General features: G+C 43.9%; 1 protein-coding gene and 1 long non-coding RNA gene across 3 annotated transcripts in view; both read left to right on the top strand.

The window, feature by feature from the left end:
* The first annotated feature begins 7,979 nt into the window (after positions 1-7,979).
* Positions 7,980-23,393, top strand: part of Dpy19l1 (dpy-19-like 1 (C. elegans)) — a 91,363-nt gene continuing 75,949 nt past the window's right edge. For both annotated transcript variants that reach the window (NM_001359948.1, NM_172920.4), the window contains exon 1: positions 7,980-8,281. In NM_001359948.1, coding sequence (NP_001346877.1) covers positions 7,990-8,281 — 292 coding nt within the window. In that variant the 5' untranslated portion in view covers positions 7,980-7,989. The remainder of the gene's footprint in view (positions 8,282-23,393) is intronic.
* Positions 8,587-21,510, top strand: LOC115487153. Its single transcript, XR_003948106.1, has 2 exons — positions 8,587-15,152; positions 17,004-21,510. It is a non-coding gene; the product is annotated as an uncharacterized LOC115487153 (long non-coding RNA).

Genomic DNA, 23,393 nt, shown 5'->3' with positions numbered 1-23,393 from the left:
TGGGTTGTGATTTGGGCATTTGCGGCACCAGGGGAAGTTCTAGTACAAGTATTGAGTGGGCAGTGATGTATTTGGCTCTGCAAGTCAGAGAGGGGAATTGAGGGCATAGGTTTAGATATGTGTAGCAAAGAATGTGATTATTAAGCTTAATTGTCAGTATGAGTAGATTTAGAATCCCCTAGTAAACTGAGGTACATGTTAGGGTGTTTTGTGTGGGTGTTTACAGAAAGATTAATTGAGGGGGAAACATATCCAGAGTGTCTGTTAGCCTGATCCCATGGGCTGCAGGCCTGAGTGGCTCTCCTTTCTCCCATGACCTGGCTGCCATTATGCAAACAGCTGCCCTCTGCAACACACTTCACTGTCAACATATGTTGCTAATACAAAGTCAGAACATTGCCTGGGGAAAATGGCATAAAAAAGAGAAGAGGAAGCTTTCAAATCCTGGGGAAATGAGTATTTGTAAGCAAGATGTACTTTCAAAGGAGAACAAAATAAAAGCAGACAAAGGAATCTCAAATCCTGGGAGGGTGGTTCAGAGGGACCACAGGAAGTGAGTGACCAAGTGTGGTAGAGAAGAGAACCACAAGATGCCATGGAGGAGAAGACCATGGGAAATAAGTGATCAGATGCTGTGGAGGAGAGGACCTTAGAAAGTGAGTGATCAGATTCCAGGGCAGATGGAGACGTGTTCCTATGAAGCTGATAATGTGGAGGCTACTAACACCTTGGCAGGAGAAGAGCTGTAGAATATTATATGTGAATGCCAGGGTTCCAAGAGCTTGGGAGGAAAATAAGGACACAGAGACGGCAGGTAGAAGAACTCTACTGAGAATATTTATGGGTAAAGGAAGAAGAGGATGGTGCTATTGAGATACTGCTTTGAAAGGGAGATGCTACTTAAGATAGGAGATGACTGGCCATGCTTGTGACTGTTGAAATCACCAAAAAGAAGCAATAGTGAACCAAGCATCTAGTTGATAGTGGATAGAGTGAGACACCAAGATTGTAGGATGGTATAGGCTGTCCACTAGAAGAGAGGTTGGGCATGTAAAGGAGCCTTTCTCTCTTTTGTGAAAGGGAAGGAGACCAAGCGTGACTCTGGAAACATAAGACAGTTCCTTGTAGACGTGTCCGGTGGCTCCATGGTGTGGGTGGAAAATCCCTCTTGTATGAATGAGAAGGTTAGTGACACGTACACCTAACTATAAGACATTAGGAGATGCTTTTTCCACTTGCTTTGGTGAATGGGGTCAGAAGAATGTAAAAGATAGCTGTTAGTGATAGAACTAAGGATCCATAGGGATTCCCAACCTTCTAAGTTGTGGCATTTCCCCAGCATTCCTTACAAAGATGGATGTGGATCTCAGAGCTGTACAGTGAAATTATCCTATGTGGGTGAGATGGAATCAGGCAGGGAAGGGAAGTAGAATTCCACCAGAGTTGCAGTGGTGGGCCTACCACTGATTCAGAGTAAGAGACAATGAGAAGCACTAGATTGGATAACTTGGATTGTACAATACAAGGCAAAGGCAGATGGGGGCAGTGAAAAGGTACATGAGGAGGGTGTAAACCTGGGTAGATAGATGGATTAGGGATGCTGGGGCCTGGAGAAGGAGACAGAAGGAACCGAGAAGCCTGTTTTTCAGAACTGTGAGGACTTGGTAGGGTTTGCTACAGTGAGTTATGAGTGAGGAAAGGAAGGGCCATCTTGAAGGACAAGTACTACAGATAGGGGGGTTCAGAGGGGTGCTGAGGGGGCAGAAAGGAGCTCTGACAAAGTACAGTCATTGGATGTATGAGCCCACCATAGAAGGTTCTAGGTGGAGATCATGGACAAGGGCTGAATGTGATGGGAGCCAACTGGAGATCTTGGAGAGACTGTGACAAGGCTGAGTAAAGGAGTCTCTCCGGTGTTTTCCTGGAACAATTTTTTATTGCTGTGACGAAATACGTGAGATAAGTTAAAGGAAGAGAACTTTGTTTTAGCTCATAGTTTCAGCCTGTAGGCATTTGTCTCAGTTGCTTAAAGGGGAGGTGAAGCAGAACACCTGGTAGAAGCACGTGGGAAAAGGACCCAGCCTACCTTGTGGCTGTCAGAAAACAGAGGAAGGGCTAGGGATCCCACTGTCTTCTTCAAAGGTTATGTGGAGATATGTTTGACCCACTTTGCTCCCAAATACTTATGTTCTATAACCAGCCCCATCTCCTAAACACTTTAATCCCCCCCAATAGTGTCACTAGCAACAACTATGCCTTCAACACATAATCCTTATGGGGACAGTTAAAATCAGAATTATATCGTTATGTACCTGGCCCTGAAAGCTTCCTGTCAATCTCACAAAGCAAAGTGCATTCAGCACTTTCCCAAGAGCCACCAAAGTATTAAAGTATCCAGTATCGTTCAAAATCCAATCCAAAGCCTCCTTTGAGATCTAGGGGAAATTCTTAGCTGTGGACAACTGTTAAGTTGTTTAAAAATAAGTTACATACTTCCAACATACACTGTCACTGGACAAACATTCATGTTACAAAGAGAAAGAAAAGAATATCAATAATTCTGGTCAACCCCCCAGTCAGAAAACATTAATTTCTATAGTAACAATATCCTCTCAGTCATGCCCCTACTTCCAATATTACTACTATCTGAGAAATCAAGCCCTTAACCTATGACCCTTTGAGAGACAGGGACACAACTGGATATAGTCCTATGTACTGGTGATATTTTGTGAGAATTAGTTCTAGTTCTCCTCTTTGTCTGGGGGCAAGTGAGAGGAAAGCTTGAGATTCTGGTAAAGAGTTAACAAAAACATGCTAGATACTAGCAAGTTCTGGTCCAAAGAGGTTAGCAGTGGATCCTTGTTTTCCATTAGTCCCAAGACCATTATCAATATGGACGAGTCTCAGAATGTTGGGTGCTGTCTGACCCAGGCAGATCTGAGAGCACACCGAAAGTCACATAATGGGCTGTGAGTTCTGAACATTTCACAGCCCATTCATAAGGTAACTCATAATCAGTCCCTTCTGTAAAGTTTTGCTTTTATTTCCTCAGATGAAGTCACGAAAGTTGTACCCAAGCTGTGCAAATACATGGCTTAGGCTGAGCCCAGAGTGTTTCCTTCTTGGTTCTAACTTCTCCTAGGCCTAAGCCTGGAAGCTTCTAGCCTCTGTACAATCTAATTTTCCAAGTTGACTGATTCGATTCAGTTTCTCTAGGCTTCTGACTAAATTGCTCTCCCTGGCCTCATACTGACTTTGGCACTATGTTCTAATCTTCTTGATCTTCCTTATTCTCTGACTCATTCTGCCTTATCTGTGTCTAGCTTTCTCTCTCTGTATTCTGTCTGTAAGAATGCCCTTGTAAAACTACCATACCCACCCACCACCCTCCACAAACTTTTTTCTTTCTTGCTGCTCTAAAGTAGTCTCTTTTCATTTGCTGTTCTCATGTGAGTTGGCTGTATCCCATCTCTCACTCAGTCTATCAAATCTTTCTCTGATTCATCACTTTGTCTGCCCCACATCACTTTCAAACATGACTGCTTTCTTCTACAAACTGACATTACCTTCATTGTTAGGGATTAAAGATGTGTACATAAAGCATGTATATATTCCAGCTGGGTCATATCTTTAGATATGAACTCTTGCCAGAGCAGCCATGTTACTGGATTAAAATTCCTCTACACATTCCTTTATTCCAAACAGGATTTCAGATGGCCATATTAAATCTACCAAATACAGGTTTCAGAAATATGTTCTCCCTGCTTACTGTGATTCTTCCACATTCCTTCCTACTTACAGAAAAAAAAAAAATCTATGCCTAGTCTACATTTCACTTCCCTGTGAAAACTCCTCCATCATGCCAGCCGTCACATCTTTTTAATTTAGCCCTTATGTTCTAAATAATACACTTTGTTATGTGAGCATATTTTGTTCTAGTTTATTTTGCCTCACCAATTAAACCTTATGCTCTTCCAGGATAGAGATTTGACATATGAATCTTTAATGTTTTTAATATATGCTAAGGCACTTGGGACCTAGTAAGCCTTCAATAATTGGAATTATACTTTAGTTTAATGGACATGCACTTCTGCCATAGAGTGATTGTCTGAGTGCTATGACTAAGCCTAATAATAAACTCTCTGGGGAACACTCATGGGGGCAGGAATATTTTAAGTTACAAGGTCAGAATCAAGAAAGGCACAAGATAAAAAAAATATAAAAAGCAATAAAGTAGCAATTTATATATTTTCTCCCCACTTTAGAGATACATTAAAGCAAATACAATGACAGGCTAATGTTGGAGCTTTGCCTGAAGCCAGTTGCTACACAGATAGATCTTTTGTACCAATTTAAGTTTCAGTGAAGTGACAGGATTATTCTGGTTCCTGTCTTGGTAGAAGCAGCTGTTGAGCCAGGAAACCAGAATCTGGAACTAACTTTAGGGCACTTCTTTAAAATAGAGCTCAAATGATCTTGCTGAAGAGAATAAAAATTAGCACCAGAGACTCCACATTTGTCTGTTACCTATGAATAGGAAAACAGTGGGGTGGAGGGAGGAAAAGGCATTTGAAAGATCCAAAATAGAGCCTTAAATGATAACACAGAGGAGGCCAATTCCTAGCACGCCCCCCGCCCCCTCCCGCTTACTTTCTTCATTACTCATTACTAAGTTTTACCTTTCTGGATTACTTGTCTTGCTTTACGATTTAATACTTTTAATCTTCATTCTATGTCTACTTCATCTTTATATCATCTACCACTTATTCTTATAGGTGCACACAAAGTGTCTTCAACACATCCATGGGCAAAGTATAGTTTTATAGTGAGAATTGGATTGGTGTTTTGTTCAGGAATCAGCCTTGGAACATTTCTTGAGTAGTAGTAGTTCTTTTTGATTCCTGGCTTAGATTCTTTGTCTCAGGCTAGTATTCTATAGCATCGCAGTAGGAATTATCTTTCTGGTATACCATTAAAGCATAGAAAGCATACTAAATTTAAAGTCATATATGCCAATACTTAATTTAAAGTCATTGTAGCCTTGTCTTAATTCATGTGAGTGTGCACATATAACTTTTTAAAGATTTATTTCATTTGTATGAGTACATGGTCACTGTCTTTGGACACACCAGAAGAGGGCATCAGATTCCATTACAAAAGGATGTGAGCCACCATATCGTTGCTGGGAATTGAACTAAGGATCTGTGGAGGGGCAGTCAGTGCTCTTAACCTCTGAGCCATCTCTTTAGCCCAACATAATTTTTTATTAATTAAGAAGTAGCTTTTAGTTTGTCAGTTTTTAAAAAAATATCAATCACTATGTGGTAGGCACTGGTCTAATAATACAGAGACAAATAAACTGTATTCCAGATCTTCTAGAGTTTTAAAGGTTAAATCAAGTCTGGCATATTCTCTAAAGACTCCATTTTCAGTTCTACCACTTCCCAGAGCAAAACATCCTCCCTCTGAGGAGCAGGGCACCAGGAGTGGCCTGCTATTGTATCTAGGCTTAGTGATTCATGAAATGGATATTACTTTGTAAAGCACCTGTTGGAAGCAGGGTCAGTGAGTGATTCAGGTCAGATCTGAGAAACCTGACACCCAAGGAGTCGAGGACCATTAAAGTCTAGGGTGGCTCTTGATTTCCTGCCTCCGCTTGTGAGCCATCTCTTGGCTCAATTCTAAATAAAAATTCTTCTTATCCCAGAGAGGGGGAAACGGAGATTCAAAAGGTGAAGGGTGTGAAGAGGAGAGTCGTGCCAGGCATCAGAGCAGGGATTCCAACCTGGGTCTAGAAGAAACAAAAAATGAAACCAAAAAACAAAACCCAAAACTCAAACCAAGCACCATCCCCCTACCCCCACAGTTCACACTTCCCTTACTTGAGGTTTCCTGAGGGTGCATCACAGGAGAGGAATTAAGATCTACCGGGTCTGCCCCACCCATAAGTAGTCCTTTTCTAAGTCAACTGAGCAAATTTTCAGCCATGTTCTGAGCTTGGGTCAAAGCTGCAGCTAAAGATGACTACTAGAGAGATTTGGTTTCTTCCAGAAACTCAGGTCATGTGGAGAATGTTCAAGAGCTAGGAACATCATGTTTGATTATGCTGTTTCCTGTACTCATCCATTCATTTACTGAACAAGAAAATCATCTAACAGAATTGTACCAATTAATCAGTCGCCCCTCCCCCACCACAAGTTTTCCCCCACAGAGCCCAGAAAGCACTAGGAAACTTTTTTCTTTTTGTACACACTTTTAATTTTTCTCATACAGTATATTTTGATCATTTTTCCTCTCCCTAATTTTTCCCAGAACCTCCCTATCATTCAACTTCTTACCTCCCAAATCTTTTTAAAATACCACTCAAAAGCACAAAAATGAAACCTGGAACAAGCAAAAGATCAGTACAACAACAACAAAAATGTCAAAGTAAAACAAAAACTCCACAAACAACATAACCACAGAGTTCGTTTTTTTGTGTGTTAGCCAACTACTGGTGGGCCCAAGGACTGCCCTGGATTGTGGGTGATATAACCAGTGACACTCCATGGAAAAACTGATTGGGAAGCATGCCCCACATCTCAGGGACAAGCAATCCAATACTGTAGCTCCGTGTGTCTTCTAATTAATAAGTATGCTAGTGATGAAATTACTGTTATTGTCTTTGGCAGACACTGAAGTAAATTTCTTTTAATCTGGTAGGTTATAAATTTAGTATCAACCCTAGAAATAACACTCTATCAACCTGATACCTTATTTCACAATATAAGCCCCTGTATGACACTGTCAATCATTTTTTTAAATAGAGGTGTCTTAAACAGTTGTTCCTTGTTTTCAATACATAACTTAATAATCAAACTCAGGAAACTTACAAAGTGTAATATAGCGGTGAGTCCTTTAACAAAATCCATTCTTTGTGCCTGAGTTAATGAATGCTCATATTAATAAAGTCGTGAGCAATAGAAGCCAGAGCCTCCTGAAACCCCTGTAATTACTGTGGAGAAAAGTGAAACGATGTGCCTTGATTTCCAGCATCCAGACTTTTTGGAACAAGCTCATTTGGACAGGAGCCAAGAAATAAGTCTCGCTGCTGCAATTCTCCAAGGCTTTGTGCAAATAGCAATGGGCTGGAGGCAAGGAAGGTTAACTTGGAACATATTCTTTTTTTTTTTTTTTCTTTTTTCTTTCCCTGGGCTTCTTCATTAACTCCTACATCCTGCTATGAGAAAATTCGTTTTCAAGTGTCACATCTTTTAGCCGGTTTCCATACTTTCAGTATACATGAGGTAAAAGTAACACGTGGATAACCTTCCCTGACAGGCCCTTTTCATTTATGACTTGAGTTTGGGTTCCTACCCAGGCCTTCAGATTACATCCTCGCTCCGACCTACCGGACACTTATTTGAATACTCGGTCCACTCCCTGCTTCTCATCCTTGAACCAGAAACCTGGCTGTTCTGAGTGGCGAGGTCACACTTTTACCCCGTTAGTTTCTTGCACAAGCCTAATGCACAGAAACCCCGGAGTGTACCCACGGCGCCGTTCCGTGGCCACTAGGTTCCCGCCCCGCGCCACGCCGCCTCACAGCCAGATCCCCGGTTCCCGAGGGCGCACTGCCGCTTCCGGGAGGTCGTCCACGCTACTCCCCTGGCCGCCGGTCCCGCCCCGCTGGTAGCCCGCGCGTGCGCGCTTGGCCGCTGGAGCGCGCCCGGGCGCGCGCGCCGGAGGGGCGGGGCCGCGCCGCTCGCAGTTTGTCCCCGCCTCCGCCCCGCGGCGTTCCGTTGTCGCCCTGGCAACCCGAGAGCGGCAACGGCGGAGGCGCGGGAGTCCGGCGCCGCCTCTCGGCCGCCACGCGGTAGGCAGCGGCCACACGGCCCGCGCTGTCCCCGCCTCCCGGCCCGCCCTCGCCGGCCAGAGTGAGCGACCGCCAGTCCGCGGATCCCGGCCGCCGTCCGGGCGCGCGCAGCTAGCGGGCGCGACTATGCCAAGATGGTCCTGCAGGCGCGGAGCAAGCACCGGGACGCGGCTCCCAGGCCGCCCCGGTCGGCCCGCTCGTCGCCGCCGCCACTGAGCGGGGCATCCGAGGTGGACGCCGGGGAGCTGGGGTCGGAGCGCACGCCGCCGTCGCCGGGGCGCAGGGGCGCGGCGGGCAGGAAGGGACCCCGCGCAGGGACCGCCGCGCCCGCCCCGGACGGCCTCGCGGGCCGCCTGGCGGCCGGGCTGCACTGGGCGCTGGGCCTGCGGCGCGGGCGCGGCCGGACCTGGAGCACGCTGCTGCTAGGTGAGCCAGTTAGCAGCCCTCTCTGACTTTTCCCGGGACGCTCCTGCCTCCTCCCTACTCCTCCCCGCTCCTTCCGGGGCTCAGCTCCACACATCCTCTGCCCCGCGGTCCGCCCGGGCTTTTAAAAACATGGCCCCGAGATCAACAGCTGCTCGGCTGGCCGCGGGCGGGCTGGTCCGCGCCGAGGAGACTGGATTCTGCCTGCATCCACAGTCCACTCTTTACCCCTGGCCCAGCCGCTACTTCGGAGGATGGTTTGCTTGGTGATGCGAGCGATTCCTGGAGCTCGAAATACCCAGGTTTCCTGACTTAGAAAGTTGCCAAACTTATAATTAAATTTTAGCGTGCTTTTTCCCTTCTTGGCCGCAAACACTGAGGGTGGCACTTCGTGGTTCTGTCACTTTTCAGGCTGCGTCGTGTTTTGGATGCCCAAGCTTTAACCTTGCCTGCTGGCATCTCTTTACCTTCTTCCATGCACCAAATGGATGGGATGTAACTTGTGCCTAGAAGAAATAAAGTTGAGGCATTTACGTGTGGACTATCTTCTGGGTTCGTTTTCTGTGACTTTGTCGGATAAGGCAAGTTTATAGAAGTTGGATTAATAGGCCTAATTTTAACAAGCCCTTCATAAGGATTCTGTGATATTTTTGCCACGATGGGATTTAGTTGTTGAATTATGTAGTGATATTTTCTTACTATCTTTTCCCTGTTGCTTAATGACCTCTAAGAGTTTGGGGTGCTTGAAGTTTGGGGTTTAGACAGACAATACAGCAAAATCAGCCTTCCTGTGGGGCCAGCCTCTTCTGCAGCTGTATAGTTATTGAAAGCCAGTCATGGCTGTGTGTTTGTGGGTTCAAGAAGGCTGGCATCGTTACTAGGATTTTTTTTTTTTAAATACTTGGGTCAAGATTTGGCAAATTCATTATTTTCATCATTCCCTCCTTCAGCAGCTAGCTTGAGAACATGGCAAGTGTACAGGTTAAATCCACCTTGGGGAGGCAGCGTGGTACAGTGGCTGAGGTTGAAGGCACTCAGCACTGGTGCAGAGTGCTTGATTTTGGTTTAAGTCTCACTTTGAGGGCCTTCCTTCTGTGTTATATGGAGTTATCCCATGCCCTGCTTACCCAGGGATGTCCTGAAGAGCAATACCAACTCCTTGGGTGATGCATGTTTGTACCCAAAGCATTTTACAGCATCAGTTCCTATGTAAAAGCAAATGCATAATCCTGATTTCTGATCCCACGGCAGAAGAAAGCTCCAGCGTTTGTGAACGGCTAGTACAAACAGCAACTGTAGTAGAGTAAGGGATGACACTGTTTATTTTAGGGAGAGACAATAATAGATTTTAAAGGGTCCTGTTCTTTTCATGTTTTGTGGTACAGTTCCTTTGGGTTTGCTTATACTGGATGGCTTATATTTGGGTTTACTAATGCCCTTGCAGAAATACTGTTTTGTTCAATGCAGGTGGGCAGCATTTCTCTTGACTTGCTCTTTTTGACTTTGTGAGTGGAAGTACAGTGAATGTGGCAGGCCGTAGTCTTAGGTGTACCCTGGATAGAGGTCACCAAGGGTGGGAGTTAGGAGGAACACCACAGTCTCTGTCTTCTCGCTTGGCCATCTGCTGTGAGACCACACAGCACCTGGAGAGAATGAAGGCTCTGCTGAAGGATCAGGATCTGGTGTCCTTGGGTCAGTTCTGGCCCTGTACTCTCAAGGCCGGTATCCATAGTGATTTCTTTTGTACCACCATGTTGTGGAAGCTCAGAAAGCCACTGACCCTGCAGAGGGTCAGCAATTTCCATGTTTTTGTAGGCTGTGTAACTAACTACATTTCCTCCGATTGATTTCATCCCCCGGTGTGTGTGAGAGTTGCATCTCAGGGTGGAACTTTTAAAATAACTCCTTGGTCTTAACATGGTGAGAGGTTTTGCTAGTCACTTGTTGCTTGAATTACTTATAGCTGCTCAACTCTAAAAACTACATATTAAGCTGTGATAAAATGGCTTTATTCGTATTTTATAATAAATTTCCTAACTTGGAGTGCCATTACAGCAGCACATGTTAGAACTGGTTAGAGCTTTTCTTCATGTGTGCTGGGCACTGATAAGTCACTTGCCAATGTAGCTCTTCCATTGTTGGGCAGTGATGAGCATTACCTGTTTTAATAAGTACGTTTGATTTTCTTATATGTGAACATTGCTACTTACTTAATGGTGATGATTAAAGAGGCTCAAATTGTTTATTTTTAGTAGTTTCAGTTCACTTGCTCCCAGCTACAGGAGACAGTGGCGGAAGAAGAACCTTGAAAATGTTTTTCAAACTTTCCTGACCACAGAAAATAATATACATTGCCTCTAACCTGCTCCCACCATAGGAAGCTCATCTTAGCCCATAGATATGTCTGTATAGATTTCTGTGTTGAGGCAAGAAGCACTAATAATTGAGCTATCTTCAGAGGTAAGAACAAGGTTGAGAAACCTACAAAGGGTGTTAAGGCCGTGGACAGTAAGGCTCTACTACTGGAGAAGAGTGAGGTGTGGAGAACTGGCTCTGTCAAGATGTGTGCTCAGCTGCGCTTGAGGGAGCCCAAGAGGAGTTACACAGCCTTTCCACACTCTGGTCTCCTGCTTGTAGTGACCTTGGAGGCTACTGAAACAGGCTGTAGAGTCAACCTCCTGGGACTGGGGTCAAGGCCAAGAAATGATAGACAGTTATCAGCATGGTTCCAGTTCATATTGTCTTTCAATAAGTTCTTTTTTCTTCTTTCCCTCTGTGCTGGTTAATTTTAGCTGTCAATTTGACACTGCTTTAGAATTACCTGGGAAGAGAGTCATAGGGACTATCTATCTCTTGGCCAGTAGGAGGTTGTCTTTACTGTTGACTGAGGGAAGAAGACCCAGGCAGTTGTTTGCTGTGCCATTCCACTCCCTAGGCAGGGAGAGAGGAGGAAGCTGGGTGAGAACAAGTAAGCGAAGATGAATGCCTTGCTTCTGTTCTCTGTGCTCCTCTGTGAGTGTGATGCCCTTGCTCTTAGCTGCCTTCCCCGCAGTAATGGGCTGTAACCTGGGATTTCAAGCCAAGGGAACCGTCCCCTCTCCCGTGTTGCTTTTTGTCAGGATATTTCACAACAGCAAGAGAAATGAAACTAGGACTTCTGTACAGGCCATGCCTCTCTTCCCATGCCTGCTTCAAATTTGTTGGGCTTCCGAGCCAAGAATTTAGCCTTTTAACATTTAGTTTAGAAAATGTGTAAGATGAGAGATTTGCATTAGGCCAGCATTTCTTAACCTGAGCTGTATACTGGAGCTATCTGAACCCTTAAAATGAACCACATATCAGATGACTTAATTGTGTATCTAGGGGTGTGAATATGGCAATGGGGGAAGTGTTGTAATAGGTTTTTTTTCCCGCCCCCCGTAATAGTGCTTAGTTTTTGGTGCTGGGAATTGACTTTGGGGCTTCATGCATGTTAAGTAAGTCCTGTATCTCTGAGCTTTTTGAAGCACATGAGTATCCCTGGGAAATGGAATTTTCATGGCTGAAGTCTACTGAAACTGTATACCCCAACTTTTATTTATTTATTTTTCATTTATTTACTGTGTGTGCACACCCACACACATGCATGCATGTGTGTATATGTGCATGTGTATGTGCATGTATAAATGTATGTGTGTGTATATGTATGTGTGTGTATATGTGCATATATGTATGTGTGTGCATGTGTGTGTGTGTGCATATGTGTGTGTGTGTGTGTGTGTGTGTGTGTTTGTCACAGTGCTTGTGTGTCAGGATAGCTTGCAGGTATCAGTTCTTTCTTACTGTGTGAATGTCTGGACTAGAACTCAGGTTGTCTGGCTTCCACTGAGCCTTCTGCTCTGCTCTGCCCTCTTTGTTGAAATAGGCACAAGAACTATGCAGTTGCTACAGTTCCCATAATCTTTATTGTTTCCTCAGAGTGGGGACTATTGGTTGCAGTTGCCTGAATGAGACTCATCTTTCTTACACCTACCTATGTCCTCCACCTTATTAAAAGAAGGAGGAAAAGTTCTGGTAGTTGGAGAGGGCTCTGTTTCAGGGTGAAAGTGAGAAAAGTGTGTATTGAACATGTACACAAAACATGCTAGCAGTCCAGGGCTGTAATATAAGATGCCATTTGTAAAAATTGTTAAAAGTAACTAGTGGTTTGAGTAAAAATGGCCCCGATGGCCTCACATAGTTAAATGAAAATGCATGGGAGTGGCATGAATCTTTAGGGAGTGGCACTGCTTTAGAGGGATTAGGAGGAGAGGCCTTGCTGAAGTAGGTGTGGTCTTGTTGGAGGAAATATATCATTGAGGATGGGGTTTAGGGTTTCAAAAGCTCAAATCAGGCCCAGTGTCTCTTCCTGCTACCTGTGGATCCAGATGTAGAACTCCCAGCTCCTTCTCCTGCACCTTGTCTACCTGTAGGCTATCATGCTTCTTGTCATGCTGACAGTGGACTGAACTTTCTAGCTGTAAGCCAGCTCCAGTTAAATGCTTTGCTTTATAAGAGTTGCCATGGTCATGGTCATGGTGTCTCTTCACAGCAATAGCAGTGACTAAGATAGAGGTTATGTCACTTTCACACTTCCAGCCTGGTTCCCGTGGCAACTGCTTGAGCTTCATGATGTTTTGGGTGGGACTGTCCTGTGCTTTGCACAGGGTTTAACAGCATCCCAGGTTCTACCTAGTGACACTTCTCCAGTGGTGGCAGCCAGAATGCTTCCCAAATACTGCCCAATGTAACTGGGGAGGCAACCGCCATACTGAAACTACTCTTTCAAAAGGCTTATGAGAGCCTGTGACTAGCCAGGGACAGGAAGGAAGCCTAGAGAGGCAGAGAGCTGAGTCTGGCTGGGCACTGGGACCTGGGATGGGCCATCAGGGTTGTGGTGTGGTGTGGTGTGGTGTAAGCCACCTGGTATTTCAAAGCTGACCTGCATTGGAAGCCTGTTTCTATACTCAGAAGCTGTTTCAGCTCTCCCCCACTGTATTATTATTGCCTTTTCTTTAGGATGGGGATAGTAAGTGCTTTGATAGAGTAAAAGAATAATTGAGATAATGCATGCCAAGTAGTATGTGTGGTTTCTTTATATTCTCCATGTGCCAGGTGCATCTGGGAAAAATATAGACAACAAAACTGTACTCCCATGGAGCTTAGATTCTGGAAGTAAGAAGAATATATGACTACTAGGTGGTAAGAACGTTGGAGGAAAGGAAAGGCTTCTGCCTTACAGAAAGTGAAGCAAGGTGAACAGATAAAATCCCAAAGCCAGGGAATGTCCACGTTAGCAAAGCCAAGAAAAGCCATGGCATGGTGGCCTGTGCTTGAACTTTGCTCTACGGTGAAGACGCAGTGGCACCTACCTATCTCAAGGCTGAGCTGCTGTGAACTGTGAGGATGACAGGGTGCATCCCAAGGGCGAAAGGGAAGGGAGGAGCATGTCGGTCCCCCTGTCATGGAGAAAAGCTGGGTGTATTCCCGCAGCAGTGGAAAGCCCCTAAAGAGTGTTGAGCAAGACAGGGTCATGTGTACATTTGAATTTTGAGAATTCTGTGCTAGAAAAATGGATTGAGGCAATGCAAAGACAAGGGAGACCTTTATCCCCACCCTGAGGTGGGGCTCTGCCAGGGCCCTCACAAGTTGCTGGCGTGAATAGAGGGCATGGATGGCTGTGGAGATGGTAAGAAGGGGATAGCTTTTAGATGAAACTGGTAGAACTTGGGGATGAATAGATCTGGGTGTGTGGGAAAGGGAGGGATTGTTTTCTAGGGGAGACAGTGGAGACTGGAACAGGAGAGGTTTGAGGGAGAAGAGAAAAGATTGTTTCCCAGACACAATGTTCTTCAGGTATTTGTGGGATCTCCAGTTGGAAATGTCTAGAGGTTCTGACCGGAATAGGCAGTGGTAAGTTTCCAGCTATCAGGTGGTATTTAGTCAGGGTTAGTTGACTTTGTACACCACAAACATACTGGGGTTGGGGGCAGTGCTGTGAATGAACTCATTTAACAGTAGCTTGGGCCTGACCATGGCCTTGTGACTGTCATAGTTACTAAAAAGGGGATCTGAAGCACATAGGTGCTTAGTTCCTTATGCAAAGTCCCTCCTGGAATTTTTAAGGACAAGATTCGAAGCCAGGCCTCATGTCTTCTGAGTTCACTTTCTTAACTACTATGGAGTGTCTCATCCAGTGAGCATGCAGCAAGTGGACACATAGAAACCCCCCCCCCCAGCCTGTTCTGAGAAACCTGGGCAGTTTGAAGGACAAGCGTCTGCCTTGATCAAGGCAGAAGAAGTAAGGAAAAGGAATTATATAGAGAGAGGGATATCAGACTGGAGAGGAAGCAGGTTAGAGCTTGGGCTGTAGGAGGAGAGAAGCTGAAGTGTGAAATCCAGGAAACATTGGCCCCTCCTGTGCTGATTTTCAGGCAAGAACTTGGACCCAGCCTAGCAAGCAGCTGTAAGGGTGTGCTTGTGTTAATTACCGGAATCCCATCAAAGCCAGAGAAAAGATGGAAATTTGGGGTTTTGAAACCAATTTCTCTCTTTTTAAAATAGACTTCTGGTTAACCCTTAAGAATATTTAGAATCACCTAAATATGCCTTATTAATAAGGTGCTCTAAATATGCGGTCTCTGAACATCAGGTGCTCACAGGCACTGAAGCTGCAGCAGTGAACCTTGTTAGTATAAGGCTGTATTCCTTATTTGTGATTGCTTTTGTCAATAATATGAAATCTAATTTCTCTCTCTCTCTCTCTCTCTCTCTCTCTCTCTCTCTCTCAACAGCCTCATCCTACTATGTTGTATTAGTGTCTCTTAATGAGTGTGAAGATGCATTAATGTCTTTTGTAAGTTTATTAATGACATTTACATTTCATAGACTACAGAGCTTTATTATTTACATATTTCTTTCTAAACTTATATTTTGGGCTCATCTTTTACCATTAGCTGAGATTTACCATTGGGACATTTCTAGGAGATAATTTGTTACTTTTCTTCATTCCAGTGCTTACCAGTAAGTAATCAGAACTAGTAAAGTCTCATCCACTTTCAGATGCACACCGTGAATCCCATGAGGAAACCAGTTTCCTGTGGGTGATCTTTTCTAATTCAGATAAGAGTCATTTCAGAAGAGTATATTTTAAAGTAGAATTACCTTTGGGAATGCATCAGTTTACAACAGTTGTAGAATGTGCTTTAATAATAATACTTTTTATTTTCTTACCACTATTATGATTAAGTGAAAACAAGAACTAAAAGGAGCATGATTGCTCCTAAGGGGTCTAGGCAGAGGCAGAGACATGTGGGAGAGTCCAGAGTGGACATTGCCAGCAGACTGGACCTGGCCATATGAAGAGATTGCAGAGGGAAAAGGGAGAGGGAGGGAAGGGAACCAGGAACAGTGGCCAAGAGAGCAATGGACCAAAAGGTAAAAAGCGGTGACTAATCAAAATGGTTGGGTTGTGTAGGGAGGAAGAGTCGGAGGAAGTGTTCAGGGTAGGGGTGGGTTATGCCAGCCAGGAGGATCCTGCTACAAGTAGACTGAGACTGAAGGATACTGGGAGAACCTGGATATGTTAATAGGCATCCCAGTTATCCTCTTGTTTGAGGTTGAGACCTCAACTAGGCCCTTTAGTGGACAGTGAAGTTGTCCATCTTTGCTTAGTGTCGTTCCCCATGTTTGACTTCCTTCTGAATTAGCTAGTTGTTAGTATGCCTGCTAGCACCGGTGCCATCACAAGAGGAACTTAATGTAGAGGTGACTGTTGATATGACTGTCACCCAAAGCATTGACAAGATTTGTATTTGGCTCACAGCCTGATGACGATTTAAATGCTCATTAACTGTAGCGTCATCTGAACCTTAGAGCACAGTTTATGTGTAAGTTGACCAGACACTTTTAGAGTTTGTTTATAGGTGAATTTTTAATTTGGGAAGATTTTCATAATGGATAAAAGTGAGGTTTTCTTTGTAATTTTGTAATAATTAAAATAAGTATGTGACTGCTCCATCCTCATTCTTGCTCCGCATAGTAATTAATCATGCCTGTCTATACAATTCTCATCATGTCTCCGCTGGTCTACTAGTTACAATTTGTTTTTAGAAGACCTTGATATTTTTTTGTTCCTAATGTTTGAAATCTATATAAATCTCCCAAGTAATGTTATTATTAAGAACTTTACCCATGTGGGTATCATTCTTGAGTTTCTCAGATGAGGTTTGGGCTTGCAGCCAACTCTTTGTCAGTCCTATTGGTCAATAGTAAGTCTCAGATCTGAAGCATAGACGACAACCAAAGGCCTGTCTGGGAATAGGACCCCAGATTCCCTGAGATGAGTTGATTCATTAGAGAGAGCAGAGATTTCTCTTTCTGCTCATTCTGAGAATGTCTGGTTTCTATATCTGCAGGTCTATCCACCCCCAACCCCATCTTCATTTTGATTTCCTATTTAATTTTGAAAAAATGAATAAATTCTGAATTTAAGGAAGGATAGTTGGTTGTTTGGCAGTGCTAGTAAAATAAAGATAGTTTAATAAGTCATGATTTCTGACTCATTTAAGTTAAATGATAAGCTAAATCTTATGATACCCACGGGCAGTTTGCAATTTGAAGGGGTTTCATTATCTTACCATTAGAATGCTTTATCAGGGAATAAGCTTGTTAAAGATTACTAAAGACTCATATCTTCCTGTCCCAGCTCCCCAGTGATCCCGCGCTTTAGGAGAAGGGACTGGATTCTAGATGTCTGTGTCAGCTGGTGCTGGACAACAGCCACATGGTCACTTGTTATCTGCATCCCCACTCACTGGCTGTGATTTTCTGTAATGCTTTCAATCTACTGCAAGGAAACATTTCTTTGATGAGTGGTAAGGACTGCATTAATGGGTGGGTATAAGAATAAAGTTGGGGAATATGCTGATTTATTAATGGTTCTAGATTCTCTTTCAGGATTTGTGACTTCCCTAGCCCTGGAAAGTTTGCTAGGTTTCTAGTACCAGATATGACTTCCCTCTTGGTGACTGGGCCTTAAGTCCAATTAGCTATTTTTTACCACCAAGATATATGTGTCACTATAACACTTAGGGATATTGTGCCATGGTAGTAATGGTTTTAGTTCGGAGGTGTCATAGTTGAATAGACTATTGGTTGGTTTCCTCCCTTGCAAGTTTGCATGGCGCTTTTTAATATCATGAAAGCCAGTCCTTTAAGATCTGAAAGCCAGGACACTTTCAGATCAGAAGCAGCTCGGGTCCTCCAGTTGATGTGTCAGGCCCTAATGTCATATACATACAGATGATTTCATATGAACAAAGAAGGTTATATTTATATATTTGTGTGTGTGTGTGTGTGTGTGTGTGTGTGTGTGTGTATGTACACCTGTGCTTGTCTTTTCATCTTGTCTTACGTTAAAGAGACCTGCATTCTACACTTTCCTCCTGGATTTATCAGGTTTTGGAATTTCCCTCTGCATGCTCAGAAGCATATTATTTTGGTTGTATACTTTAATTATTTGTTCTTAAAGCAATAAAATGCATTGTATTTGCTAACGAAGAGGAAGTTAACATGGAAATTATCAATGCGGGTTACTGTTTGATTTAGAAATATTTGTATAAGGCTAAGACTTTAAAAGGAAGACAGAATTCACTGCCTTTAAAATGTGTCCTGTGTTTTGTACATACATTCATATTTGAAATATATGAAGGCTGACTTTGTGTGGTTTTGTGAGTCCCAGCCATGCAGTCTGTGTAGGATGGCAGTGTAGACTTTCTGTGCTTTCTTATTTTCATGTATTCACTTAGAACACATTTTTTCTTTGAATCTGTTGTGATTTCTAAGACATTTCTTTCGTGTTACTTCACTCTTTTAGCTAACGTGCTCAGTATTTTCACGTCTGAACTTGGAGTCGGGGAAACCTGAGCTCTCTTCCGTGGTTTGTTGTATCCTTGCTACATGAGACCTCTTGGGGAAATAAAAGCCACTAGTTCTTTAGGTGGACTCCTGGATCTCTTATGTTAACACTGATGAGCAGACATTATATACTATCATTACAATTAGGAGTGTCTACATTTTTCCCTTAGCTGGTGGCCAGTACTGTTTGGCTCAGTGCCAAATGTTGTTCATCCTCCCATACCTCTGTGAGTTCTCCATCTTACCAGAGATGGTTTCTTAAATCAGGCTGGGAATTTCAAATTCAACTTTGCTTCTCATTTTGAGACTTAATATCTCTATGAGCTTGTGGCTGCTTCTTCTACTTTTTTTATGAACCAATGAGTGTTTTATTGAGGTTACTAACAGGGCTCTGTGTGAATGGTTACTCACTAGGAGCAGAGATGATTCAAAAGCAGCCAAATCACCCAGAGCCCACCCCAACATGGCCAACAATTTCTTTTCTTTTCTTTTCTTTTCTTTTCTTTTCTTTTCTTTTCTTTTCTTTTCTTTTCTTTCCTTTCCTTTCCTTTCCTTTCCTTTCCTTTCCTTTCCTTTCCTTTCCTTTTCTTTTTTTGAATATTTTCTTTATTTACATTTCAAATGTTATCCCCTTTCCTGGGTTTCCCCCCCTCCTGGATACCCCCATCCCACCACCCCCCGCTCCCTCCCCCCTACTTTTATGAGGGTGTTTCTCCACCCACCCACCTATTCCCACCTCCCTGCTCTTGATTCTCTTATACTGGGGTATCTATCGAGCCTTCATAGGACCAAGGACCTCTCCTCCCATTGATGCCTGACAAGGCCATTCTCTGCTACCTATGCAGCTGGAGCCTTGTGTACTCCTTGGTTGATGGCTTAGTCCCTGGGTGCTCTAGAGGGTCTGGTTGGTTGATACTGTTGTTCTTCCTGTGGGGTTGCAAACCCCTTCAACTCCTTCAGTCCTTTCTCTAACTCCTCTATTGGGGACCCTGCTCTCTTTTCCTATTAAAAATAGAATGTTTTCCCCAATCCCAAAGAGGGAACAAATGAAAGGGATCAAACCTATCAAGGCTTTGAAGTTTGTGGAACAGGAATTCCAGTGCTGGTGGTAAGAGCTGTGGGTCCTACCTACATTAAGCACTGGAGGCTAAGCTAAGCCCCCTGGCCCCCATTCTGTACTCTGTAAGTGATACTCAGAGGCTAAGTCGATGATGTCTTATACAACCTGAAAAGCATTTCTACTTAGGAAGGGCTTTCTTAGAAGAAGGGAGTTTATGAATTTTAACTCTTTCCCTTTCTGAATCCTCATTTGTGATCTTTTGAGTTTGTACTTCCTTTTCCTTATCCCTTTCTGTTACCTCCCTCCAGGCCTCCATTTCTTACCTAAAGTCCACTCTTCTTGTGGACTTGCTGTCATAACTGTACCACTTTTCAAAGTGTGGACTATGTGAACCATTTGAGGATTTAATAGTAATGTTTGGCTTCAAGCCCCTGTACCTGTTGAATCAAGATCTTCTAAGAGCAGGACCCAAGAAGGCAGTGGTGGTGGACTTCTTCTATGACTGTGCTCCAATGCCACCTAGTGCTGTGCAGGTCTGCTAGGGAATGTCACTGAACTATCTGTGTCTTCCTCAGGCTTCTTGAAATGTTAATTGTTGGCAAGGCTGTGACCTGAGATTCTGCACTGTCACCTCAATCCAGGGTAATAAATCCCTGTTGGCCTTCAGGAGACTTCCTAAGGGATCCTTCCGTTCTCACAGTGAATCTTATACAGAGTACCTAACCTTTGCCCCGGTTGTTCTGTGATAATGAACCTTAGTCAATTTGTCAGTCACTTTGCTTTTATTTGTTAAGGATATCCCATAAACTTATGTGTTGAAACACTTCTTCCCCTATTTGTGGCTATGTTTGGGAAGGTTGTATATTTCTTAGAAGGTGGGTCTAACTAGAGGAAAATGGGTCATGAAGCTGGGCCTTGAGTAGTCCCTTGGGAGCAGCCAGGTTCCAGTGGGCTGTCTCCCTCTAGACTACAGGTGCTGTAATTAGCTGCTTGAGGTGCACACTGTTACTCACGGTCATGTCTTCTCTCAGAAGGGCATCACCTCAGAACATGAGGGAACATAAGTGCTTCCTTCTGTGGGTTGCTTCTCCTCATGGCGTTTAATCACAGTGATAAGAAAAGGAACTAAACTAGGAGAACCGCCTAGACTTTCAGATGTATGGGGTGGGACTTCGTGAGCTCCTCCCCCAGCCATGCCAGGATTGTGACTGGCTGGGTCTTGTGAATATCTTGTGCATGCAGTAGGCAGTGGCAGTCAGAATCTGAGAGTGCAACGGCCTTGCCATGCCTGGCAAGTACTGCTGTACTTCTGCTGCTTCTGGCTCTTCAGTCTGTCTGACTTTGGTAATGATCCCTGAGGAAGGGGATGTATTAGGGACATCTTAGAGCTGACACTCCTCGGTCCCTTATTCTCTGCATGTTGACCAGTTGTGGGTCTAGGTATTAATAACTCTCACTGTAAGAAGAAGCTCTCCTGCTGAGGGCTGAGAGACAGTAATCTGTGGGTATAAAGGTAACTTAAGAGGCATTTTATTACTATGTTTGTTTAGAAGACTAATAGTAGCAGGCTTTTCCCCTCGGGCCTGTGACTTGACTAACCGAGGGTTCTTGGCCCAGTTGATGATAGCAGGTGTGAGTGGGTCAGGCTTTAAATGCAAGCTGAAAGTGATGGATTGCCTCCGTAACATTTATGCCACTATTTCATCTGTGGCATGGCTTGACAGGGCAGTAATTGCAGCTCGTTTGCAGGGTTCACAGCCGGGTAAAACTGTTGATTATGTAGCTAGCATGTAGAGCACCTTCCAGCACTATGCAAGCTAGCACTAGGACAGGGCTTCCTGGTCAGTACCAGGTTGATGTGTCCGTGTCCTCTGTGCGACACAACATGCCTTTACTGCTTAGGTCTTACCATCAGCAGTGTAACCCTCCGGTGAGCATCACCTTGAAAAGCGGTAACTCAGACCTGGCTCTGCCGGAACCTTCCCACCTCTCCCTGGACTTGTGAGCTGTGGCTGGAATTCGAGTCAGTGTGGGGCAGGCGGAATGTGGCTGAGGCAAAGAGCTCCAGTGGAAAGAAATGGCCAGTTGCCTGCTTTCCCACACCTATGGCTGGCTCAGTAAGCTGAGACAAACTCGGACAACAGGGGCCTGGATGCTCTGCCTGCTAACGTGGCAGAAAAGTCCTGAGGCTTGGCCCTTGGCTGCCTCCAATGAGCTGTCTACAACTTCCAGGAAATAAATTGAGAAAAGATTATATCTAGGTGTGTGACTTAATTTAGCTTTACTCCAAGGACAGGGTTTAGTGTTAATTTATACCCTCCCATCAAACTTGGTTATGCACGGTAATTTCTAATTCATTTGAACCCCATCTGTGTATGCAGGCTAACAATTACTGGGGTAAATCCAGGAACTTTGTTTCTACACTCCCTTCTGCAGGGCAGTCTGTGTAGCTGGAGTCTAGCTGCAAGGAGACACATAAAGTTTTGTTTGACTTGTTTCACCTCAACTACCACAAGAGTGAACATTGATACAGGGTAACACAGTCAAGAGTTGTTTGAGAGCCCAGCACCCGATGGAGCTTTGGTGTGGGAAGTATGGATGCTCCCAGTCAAAGTGGCAGGGTTTTCAAAGCCGTCATAGGAAGGGTGGGATCTTCTGCAGCCACCTCTCCTTGACCTTCTTTGAAATGTTTTTATTTGCAATTTTTTTAAAGTTTGTTTTTAATAATAAAAACTCAGCTACTGAGAACATAAAAAGAGCATGCTTATTTAAGTGAAGAGATTGCCTATATTGTTAAACCCCCCATATACACACCAGATAATAAAAGGTTAATAATTACTGACATAAATTTAGAGAAAATAATTTAGAATATTCTTTTTTGAAGCCAAGAAAAGTACAGAAGTGTTTTCAGAAGTTTCTGTCACTTTACCTTTATTCCTAAGTCACGTGTTCATAAAGCAGTGTCTTACTGGAGCTTCAAACGAAATACTATGCATCATTTTAAATGAAGTATCTCGAAACTTTAATATAAGAATTTTTTTTACTCTATGTGTGAGCCCATGTGTGTGCATATGTCTCTGTGTGTGTCTGTGTGCATGTGTGGACTTCGGTGTGTATGTGTGTGTGGTGTGCTTATATTAATGTGCTTGTGCCTATCGAAGCAAGATAAACCATGGGCATCATTTTTCAGGAACTGTGCACTTTGTTTTATAGAGACAAGCGTCTCTCTGTGGCCTGGGGCTTGAAGATTAGACTAAACTGGTTGGCCTGTGGTGTTAGGGAATCCTCCCTTTTCTCTCTCCAAGGCTGGGCTTACAAATGCTGTTGGCTACCACACCCAGCTTTTCACTTGGATGCTGGGTGCTTATCAAGCTTGTGTGGCAAACATTTCCTGGTCTGAGCCTGCCCCCAGTCTCTAGTAATTATAGTGTCTATAAAGTATATTTCCTGTATTGAGGGATTCACTGCAGTAGTTTTGTTCTTTTATATTTAAATTAGAGAGGGACTGAGATTAGGAATTCTTTGTGGACAAGAGGCCATATGTTTGATGTTACCACTAACTTGCACGGAAGAGATTGAGAAGTGCCAGGACTTCCTATTGTCTACACTGGTGCTAAAGGAACCGATTAAAGGCACTAAAGACATCTGACATCTCCCAAGAGATTATGGTATTTTAAGAACACAGAAGGTGCACATCTACTACAAATATGTAGGGCTACAAGTTCAGTAACTCTACTTATCTTTTGTACTGGCTAGTTTTGTGTCAACTTGACACAGGTTGGAGTTATCATAGAGAAAGGAGCTTCAGTTGAGAAAATGCCTCCATGAGATCCAGCTGTAAGGCATTTTCTCAGTTAGTGATCAAGCGGGGAGGGCCCCTTGTGGGTGGTGCCGTCTCTGGGATGGTAGTCTTGGATTCTATAAGAGAGCAGTCTGAGTAAGCCAGGGGAAGCAAGCCAGTAAAGAACATCCCTCCATGGCTCTGCATCAGCTTCTGCTTTCTGACCTGCTTGAGTTCCAGTCCTGATTTCCTTTGGTGATGAACAGCAGTATGGAATTGTAAGCCGAATAAACCCTTTCCTCCCCAACTTGCTTCTTGGTTATGATGTTTGTGCAGGA

This window comes from Mus musculus, chromosome 9 (assembly GCF_000001635.26).
Source record: "Mus musculus strain C57BL/6J chromosome 9, GRCm38.p6 C57BL/6J".
Taxonomy (NCBI): Eukaryota; Metazoa; Chordata; class Mammalia; order Rodentia; family Muridae; genus Mus; species Mus musculus.
The sequence above is the reverse complement of the archived record's forward strand: the minus strand, read 5'-3'. Positions and strand labels throughout refer to the sequence as shown.